The sequence below is a fragment of the Morone saxatilis genome, unplaced genomic scaffold, assembly GCF_004916995.1.
Source record: "Morone saxatilis isolate NCDOM2014 unplaced genomic scaffold, NCSU_SB_2.0 Contig18, whole genome shotgun sequence".
Taxonomy (NCBI): domain Eukaryota; kingdom Metazoa; phylum Chordata; class Actinopteri; family Moronidae; genus Morone; species Morone saxatilis.
In genome coordinates, this window is record NW_023339740.1 from 829,303 (window position 1) to 838,422 (window position 9,120).

General features: G+C 37.9%; 1 protein-coding gene across 1 annotated transcript in view; it reads right to left on the minus strand.

Moving 5' to 3' along the window:
* The window catches only part of LOC118328058 (receptor-type tyrosine-protein phosphatase gamma-like), a 144,962-nt gene that overhangs the window by 21,167 nt on the left and 114,675 nt on the right, over window positions 1-9,120 (minus strand). The window contains exons 10-12 of the mRNA XM_035661662.1: window positions 6,363-6,471; window positions 5,785-5,834; window positions 3,314-4,082 (exon numbers count right to left, since the gene is read on the minus strand). Coding sequence (XP_035517555.1) covers window positions 3,314-4,082; window positions 5,785-5,834; window positions 6,363-6,471 — 928 coding nt within the window. The remainder of the gene's footprint in view (window positions 1-3,313; window positions 4,083-5,784; window positions 5,835-6,362; window positions 6,472-9,120) is intronic.

Here is a 9,120-nt window from a genome sequence, read left to right on the forward strand (position 1 = left end):
CCAGCAGCCTAGAGTTTGTTCAGGTTAGGAGTCTTCAATGACAAAACAAACTGAAGTTAGAAAGGTATTGAATCAAAACTGTCAAGTATATCACATAATGGATTTAACATGATTTGGCCTGTATGCAATTAAGTTCACACAGTAATTACAGCTTGTTGAGAGTTATATTTATTTATTACTCACACTCAGATAGACTTCCAAAGAATAGATGACCAAAATGGAGCTAGAAGCATTTGTTATGAGATTAGTTAAAGTCTTTGCCTTGAAAACTGGGATTCGTAGTTGTCTGTAGCTCATAGGCAAAAGATGCTTTCTCGAGTACTGAAAGCATGCACTCAGCATAAAAAACACTTCCCACAACAGAGGCTCTGAGCAGAATTTATACAGTTACCACTTTCACAAGGTTTTACAACAAGTTTTAAGTTTTTGCCCTTGAGTCCCTCCAGCTCAAACAGAATAACATTTCTGTGTGCTTTGACAAAGAGATTGAGAAAACCATTTCCGGGGATTATCAGAAGATTGCTTTTGTTCATAACAATGTCTGGTCTTGCACTTAGATTGTTTCAAAGCACTTGGTATTGAATTGATGTCCCATGGTGTTGGCTTGGCTAATGCAGTGCCCTGCTGAAAGTCAGAGCTGTGGGGGGGGGGGGGGGGATAGCATTAGCTGCTTCAACTCCAGCCTAGAAAGAACTCTGTTAACACTTTACTTTACTCCACATCAATGCAATTCATCCACTCTGAATCATTGCAATTCATCACCACTTAATGCATTAAGACCTTTGGATATATAAGCCTTTATGCAACAGCTCAGTTCCACTTCTTACCCAGCATACAACACACTCAACTCTCCATTATCCAGCTATATTTTGCTCATGCAATGGAGTTGTGTAATCAGGATATAAAAAATTCAGATTACAGCTAAATTGACTAAAATTGGGGATTTTTAGCATGATTACAATTTTAAAATACATTTTAAACTAAATAATGATATACTACCATGATATACTGCACAGTGCACATTGCAACAATTAATCAGTCTCACAATTCATTATCATTTCCTCTAGTGCGTGGAAATGCAATTTGTCTTTAAAGCAGAAACGGAACAACATCACACTACTGCCTTCTAGCTGTGAAAATCATCTATAAACTACTGTCTGAATTTGCTTCATAAAGAGCAAGTTTTGTTTTAAAAAACACTGAGCAGAGAACACATTTTTGATGCTACAAACCATGGTTTCGTCATTGTATTAACATTTCTTTTCTCTTGTCTTGATTTGCATATTTGGTATAGAGGTAATCCAAAAGCAACAGGAAGTAATAAGTTACATTACTTTATTGTGATACTGCATTAGATTACTGGCTACATTTTATAATAGTTAATTACCAACTGTATCAGATTAAATTTTTATTTATGGTCATTTCACATAAAGGTCCAGTGTGTAGGATTCAGTGGCATCTAGCGTTGTAGTTGCAGATTGCAACTCACTCACTGCACCCTCTCTTTCCAAACGTGAGGGGGAAACTAGAGTGTCCGTGAAACATGCAAACAACTGCCCTATCTACAGTCAGTGTTTTGTTTGTCCGTTCTGGGCTACTGTAGAAACATGATTCCACTTGGCGGCCTCCAAAACTGCGATGTCAGTAGATAAAAATGTTTCATTCTAAGGTATCGCATTTGTTATGTTATGTGTACTGTGTTGTGTAATAGTGTAATAGTACTGCTAAGGACTACAATGGTCTGTTAACTAACTGTCTAGCAGTGGATTAGGACTACTCCTTGCGAGGGCAGTATAGTGTGACTCTCTGTCACATTATGTGTTATTATTATTACTTAATTTATTTGCACAAAAAAGACCCCAGGTATCACATTAAATCTGCAAGGACATACATGATTTCAATTCATTCAACAAGTAGAAATATCACATTTTTGTCTGTCTAACCTCACATTAAGAGGTCCTTCAAACATACATTTTAAAGCTTTGGATTAAATATAAAATTTTAACGATTCTTCAAATAGACTGCCTTGACTTGAGAGCACTTGAAAAAACACCTTTGGAGAGACAAGTGCTTTTGAGGACTTTTCAAATGTGCACTATTATTTTATTGCATGGCCATGCAATGAGAAGATACATGGATTCCTTTAACAGATTGTGGACATTTAGAGGGAGAAAAAGAACTGCATGTAACTGCAGTCAGTGTCAGTCAGTGTCACCATTTGTACGAGAAAAGTGAAGTTGATAATTCTATAGTTTGGCAAATACTTTCGTGTTCTAATTGAGAAGATTTAGTATAAGCCAAAGCTTAGAAACTTTGTTCAAATAAAGGAAGATTACTACACAAAACCTTATATAACATTTAATTTAAGAAGGTATAGGTCCCTATGTGCCCAGTTAAGAACTAGTCAACTACCACTGGCAAACCAAACAATATTGGAGAGAAAGGTACAAACATAAGATGCCAACATATACTGGACGTGATTCAGAGAATAACTGACGTCTAAATATGGCTCTGTTTATATTACGACGTCAGTTGACTCCTTTGATAAAAACGGTAATTTTATGCCACAGAACAGAGAATGCTGGTCTACTGCTGTTATTGTGTGAAGTTTTAACATGTTGATTTGGATCCAAACTAACATTAGTTGCTGTGGACTGAGGCAGCGGCCGACCAGAAACTCCCCTGTTCTGCAAGTAAAATGACCGTTTTTGTGAAAGGAATCTGGTGGCTTTGGAGAGAGCATAGCTGGATATAACAGTCTAGTTCTCCATTGGAAAGGGTAAAGGTGGTAGAGGTGAAAAATATTCTAAATTTAGCACACACCTTTTAAAAATAGGCCATGTTTTGCTGCTGCCCCGTCCACAGAAGTACTCTCAATCAGTTATCTTTTGGCATTGTTCAGTCAATTTCTTGCATTTTTCTCACCTATGAGTGTGCCACAGAAACGTGGTGACGTGACGTCATTTGCAAACAAGCTATTGAGGTAGGCAGATATAAAGGTGATTCATGAAGATGTTTTTGTCATGGAAATTGAATTTGTGGAACTGTACATTAGGATTTGCATGTGGTCATCATGTGGAACCACCATGTTTCTAAAGTAGACCAGAACGGACAAACCAAACATTGGCTCTAGATAGGGGGATTCACACTTTTTGTCTGTTTTGCAGCCACCATAATATCTCTTTCGCACTTGGAAGGGGAAGATTAAGCGAGGGAGTTGCAATCTGCAACTACACCACTAGATGCCACTAAATCTTCCACAGGAACTTTTGATTCTGCTACTGGATCTAAATCAATCGATCAGTTGACTCACCAGTATGAATGGAGAAGGGCCAATGCTTCTTGTGCCCCTCTCTTCTGGGTCTGTGTGTTGCTGTTGGATCCTTGGGAAAAGGAAATGCTGCCGTTTCATTGGTTGTCTCTGTGGTGGTAGTTGGGTTAGAGTCAAGTGGATTATGGGTATACAGTTGGTCTTCTACACCAGGTGTCAAGTTAGTCGGATCTGGTTCAGTCTGTTTTTTCTCCTTTGCAGTGGCATCCGGTGTCTCGCAAGGCGGCTCATTCATCGCTGTGCTGCTGTCCTTCCTCCTTGCCCCTCCGACACCCCCTGAACCCTTCTTCTCCTTCTTCTCCTCTTTCTCTTCTTCTTCTTCCTCTTCATCCTTCTCCTCTCCTTCTCTCTCTCCGTCCTCTCCTTGACCCTTGCTGTTCTCTCTGTCCTCACCCCCAGATTCACCGTTGTCTTTGGCTGTGGCCGCCACAACAGCAGAGGCGGAGGTGGTTGCGTCTTTGGCAGGCTTGGTGGGTTCGGTGGTCTGGTGTGTGGAGGTGGGATTATGTGTAAGTGCTCTGCTTGGCCAAACAGAGCTAGGGAAGGAGGAGATGACACCACCGCTAAAGCCCAGGCCGGCCAGTAAAGTGCTGGTCACCACAGACGCCACTGTTGCCTGACTACCGCTGGAGGATGGACCAATGCCAGTCGCCATGGAGACGAAGGAGAAGGGGATGCCTGAGGAGGTCCAGGTAGATGAGCCAGAGGAGATGGGAGCCATGTCGGCTGAGGAGGCTGGAGACACTGTAGGCTGAGAAAGAAACAATTTACCCATTAGAATTTAAATTTTCTGTTTTCCCTCCTCAGGCAATGTGGAATTATTGACTAAGTAGTTTAACCCTTCAAGGTATATTTAAGGGTTAATTCCCCAGTCACAAGATGACTAAAGGTATAAGAAAGAAAAGAGTACACATGATTATGTTCATTTTCTCTGACTGATACTGTAAACTTTTTTTTTTTTTTAAAGTTTAGCGTTTATTGCGGCTGCAGTAGCTCAGTGTGTAGGGACTTGGCTTGGGAACCGGAGGGTCGCCGCTTTAAGTCCCACAGACCACAAAAAATATGGTAGCTGGAGAGGCCAGTCTTCACCGCTCCTGCGCACACCTGCTGAGGTGGCCTTCCGAGCAAGGCCAACCTACACCCCAAAAACCTGCCTCCATGGGGAGCCGGTAATGTTGCCAAAGCCCCCATCATCCATGCTCCAAAGAATGAAGTGTGCATTTCAGCCTGTGTGTCTGTATACAAAAAAAGAGTGAAAAGAATAATTTCCCCCTAGGGGATCAATAAAGTATATTTTCTTCTTTTTCTAGTCATTTTGAAGTTCAAGATGTGATTGAACAACAAGAAAACATCTGATACTATATGGGATGAACACAGGATGCATTTTTTCTAACATCTTTGCATCAGTAAAAATATTTATCAAACTACCTGTATCTGTATTCTTTAGCAATATATTGTGTTAAATCAAATTGTCTTGAATCGCTGTGCATCGCAATAGAGGTGAATCGTATTGTATCGCATGAAATACTGGATAATTTAACCTTTTTGGTGACCTATAAAATTACAATCTGGGAGGGAAAACTCTACACTCAGGTCATTGTGATTGTGATTTTTATTTTAATGGAATAATATCAGCATGCTTGCATCAAAGTACTTGTTGCATTGTCAAACTGGATATGAAATTGCTTTCCCCACCTTTATGATATACATCTGACAACTTTTATGACTTTTTGAAACCGTCACCTCACACCAAAAGGTTTGAACAATTCTTTCAAGTTTTATTTTTTCATTCTTCACACAAGTACTTCTATATTCAGTCTTGTGTCTGAATGCAACACCTTGAATACCTCAAAACCATTTTATAATTTCAAGATTAATAGATTGATTTGAAATGTGCATGGAATAAGAGATAAAACAACAAATCTGATCATTTACAGACCAAGTCTTAAGGATAGTTATATAACTTCTCTCACAGGTCTCACAGGTCACAATGGTTTGGAACCACTGATGTAGGTAATAGAATAATTTGATCTCCAACATTATATTTTATATACTTACTTGTTTGTTTGATTCATATGAAATGTACAAATTTGATATGATATGATAAGATACAATACTATATACAGATCTGGATACAGATTCATGAACTTGTCTACCATTGTATCCTCCAGGATACAGGTCCTTTTTGTCTAGTGAAAAGTCCAGAATATTGCCTGTGTGCATTGGCCTGCTCTAACATCAATGTTTATGTATCTTTATTGTAGGCTTATTTTTGTACCCCTTGACAAAGTAAAGGTTAGATTAAGGCATAAAATTAAGCAAGATATCCTCAAGTTGTTTGATTTGATGACATTCCTGTCCACGCATGGAAGAATGATGATAATAGAGACACTGCTCTCTGCTGGATAAAATGTGGAACGACAATAGTAGTGATTCACCTCTGCTTCCCTTACCATTCCAGTTTTCACAATCCTTGTCCCCTCAAAGATCCTGGTGGTGTTTGCTGAAATGCAGGAGAGAGAAAAAACAGGATAATTCACCAGTTAAACACAGGAGAGACAATCAGACAACACTTCACTTGAAGCGGCGTCTATAAGACATCCATGAGTGCATTGTAAGCACATTAATCACAATGTGACAGAGTGTAAATGCAAGGCGCTGAATACTTGATGAGGCACCCAAAAAACTGAATGTAGTTAGATGAAATAAATGTATCTCACTGCATTTGAGCAGCTTGCTCTTAATTTTTTCCTTTCTTTTCCTGTTATTCTTCTTTTAGCTTGCAGCTGTTGATCTGAACTCACATAAATGTGAATATGAAAGATTTGATATTATGATCAAAGGAATCATAACTGTCAGATAATACTGTTTGCACAAATGTAAGATAATATGTGTGTCTTGTTGACAGAGGGCTGTGTACATGAATGAGATACGTGCTGGTGCTCATGTCGACCTTTATGATAACATTAGAGATAATGTGGCAGCAACTCGTGAGCACTTGAGGTCTAGGAGGTGTGTGTGTGTGTGTTACCTCTGAACAGCATGCTCTGGCTGAAGTCACTGCGCATGTCATTCATGCAGACGGCCTGGACTCGAAACAGGTACAGCACATCGGGGGAGACGGGAGAAATAACGGCCTCCTGGACAACAAAACATACACACAAATTTAATCAGTATAGTCTTAATAATTTTGTATCATAACTTTTCCTGTCTCATACATTTTTTGCCATTTTTCACATCGATGAATGTACAAACATATCCCCTCGTAACCCTGTCCTATCCCTGTCCGTATTCTTTACATAAAGCTAATTAAAAATAAGGATAAATATGAACGATCATAACATATGTAGATTATTTAAAAATTCAAATAAATAAGTACATTACTATTAAAAATAATAAAATAATTAGAAATACAAGAATAAATCATGTTATATAAATGTATTAAATGATTATAAAAGACATCTTACATGTATGGTGTAAGTCCTGAGAGTGAGTTACAAAGCTAGACACTCCTAAGTAATGAAGTCGATGCTAGAGGCTCAGTAACTGCTAGTTAGTTTGTAACAGCCACTAAACTTGGTTTCACCATCATTACTTGGAGCGTTATGTAACTAGTTTTGACGTAAAATCATAACTAAGGCAAGTGGCCAATCAACTATCAAGATAGAGATCACCATGGTTACCATGTACATTAGTTTTCTGGGTTGCACTTAGCGTCATAGCACATCGTAGTAAGCTAGATCGAAATTGAAATATATCAATAAATTAGGTCTCTACTTGATTACTGTGTTGCAAAATGTTTTCAATTAATGAATAAAATGAATACATGAAAAACTGCCATTTTAAAATCAGTGAGTAAGATTCTGATTGTGATCTGTGACACAGATTTACAATACTTTAGGGAATGTGTAACTGTGTAGTTGTTACGTAGAGTTAGGTTGTAACTTGTGGTGCAACTGCTTTGATTTTAATTATTCAGAAATCACAACTTTGTAAAAAATTTACATTAGAACTAGGCTAAGTTTGAACTTACACAGAGTTGGTACAACTGGGATATAGAAGAAGCTTTACATGATGTGGTAAAATCTTTCATTTTAATATGTCAATCTCCCTCCTAGTTGTTTTCCAAGAAATGTAGGAAAACTGCCACATATTCTTATCTTGCTTTGAAAGCAATGGTTAATTTCTCTAAGGCAAGACACTGAGAGAAGTTTTTCAACCACTGACTCATATAAAATCTTTCTAGGTTCTAGCTTGCGAAGGAGAGAAAGTAATGATTATTTTCTCTATGTTATTAAGCCTTAAAATCTCAGAGAACAGACCAAGAATAGACTGTTATGGACATTCTGGTAGTTTGACTCTTTATTACTTGTGATAATGTAAAGTCAAAATGATCTGATCATTTGGCAATCCTATAAACACAGACATCATGGCATGCCTGCTCCCATTCATATTTTCTTATCTCTCTATCTGTCACTACACTTAGCAAGTCTCCTATTCTCTTAGGACTTACTGATTTAGATTCAAGTAGGTCATAGATAAAGACACTTGACCGTGACCGCCAGAGAGATCGCTATCACCTTTTCCAACATGGAAAGAGGTGCTGATACTTAAAGAAGTGTTTTTTACAATTATCTGCAAGGTGAAATTATTGATCTTGTCACTAGTCTGGTCAGATGTACAGCCTATTGTTTTGGTCTGAGATGCTGGTGTGCTTTAGTGCAACATCTAGTGGCCAGTGAAATTCTTTTACATAACCTTTAAAATCAATAGTATATCTTTCAAATGAAGATTCATATGAAATGTGCATGGTATATGTAACTACATTTTCCTCAGAAATGTTGTTTTTATAATCCACCATTCATATTTTTGTTGTTAAAAATGTTTAGTTTTTGTATCAGTTCAACATATTCAATCAAAATATTGGAGCCAGCTCTGTAGTATGTGCCAAATATAAATACCTCATATCTAAGTGTCCTCTCACTGTGTAAAACCCCTCTGTCAAGCTTTCCTAATACATGGAACTCTTTGCTTTGGATCAGCAGAATATAAACATTTCATATATATGTAGTCATCTCTGCTCTCCAGCTCTATCACATAAGTGGGTGAAAATATAAGACTACTCTTAAAACCAAAGAGATGAATTCCAGCCTTGTTTAAATGGTGTATTCAACTCTCCGACTCTATTCCTCTACTGCTTCATTCTCTTTTTAAAAATTCCATTACACTACTAATGTTTTTTTAATCAAGTCTGACAAATTTATCGGCCAGAGATTTCATAAGCTGTTGTATCACTAAAGATAATCAGAATCACACTGAACTGCAATGTGCAAAGATACAGTAGGCCACTGGAAAAGATAATATTCTCCTCTGTTTAATGTTTTGAGAGATAAAATCAGTTCAGTCAGTCAGTCACACTAACCCTAACCCTAACCATCACTATACCCAGTATGTCTGCTTCATCATCACATTAAATCACCTGTCTGTATGTGCACATTATTAAACTGCATACAATCAAACTTTTTATTCCTCAGTGACATTTTTAATAATTCTATACCCTCTTTTGGATCAAATTTCTGCCTGCAATATGAAATGGGTCATGTACAGATTTTTAGCATGGTTTAACTCATTGTTTTGATTTTGGTTTTGGTTAGCCCACTACTTTAACATTTTGATGTCTCTGTGTTCTCATCAACATGTTTTCAGCAGCAGAAGCAAGCAGCTGTTTTTAACCAAAAAGCTCTAAAAGACCCACAGCACACCCACAGGGCACTCCAGTGGACCAAACG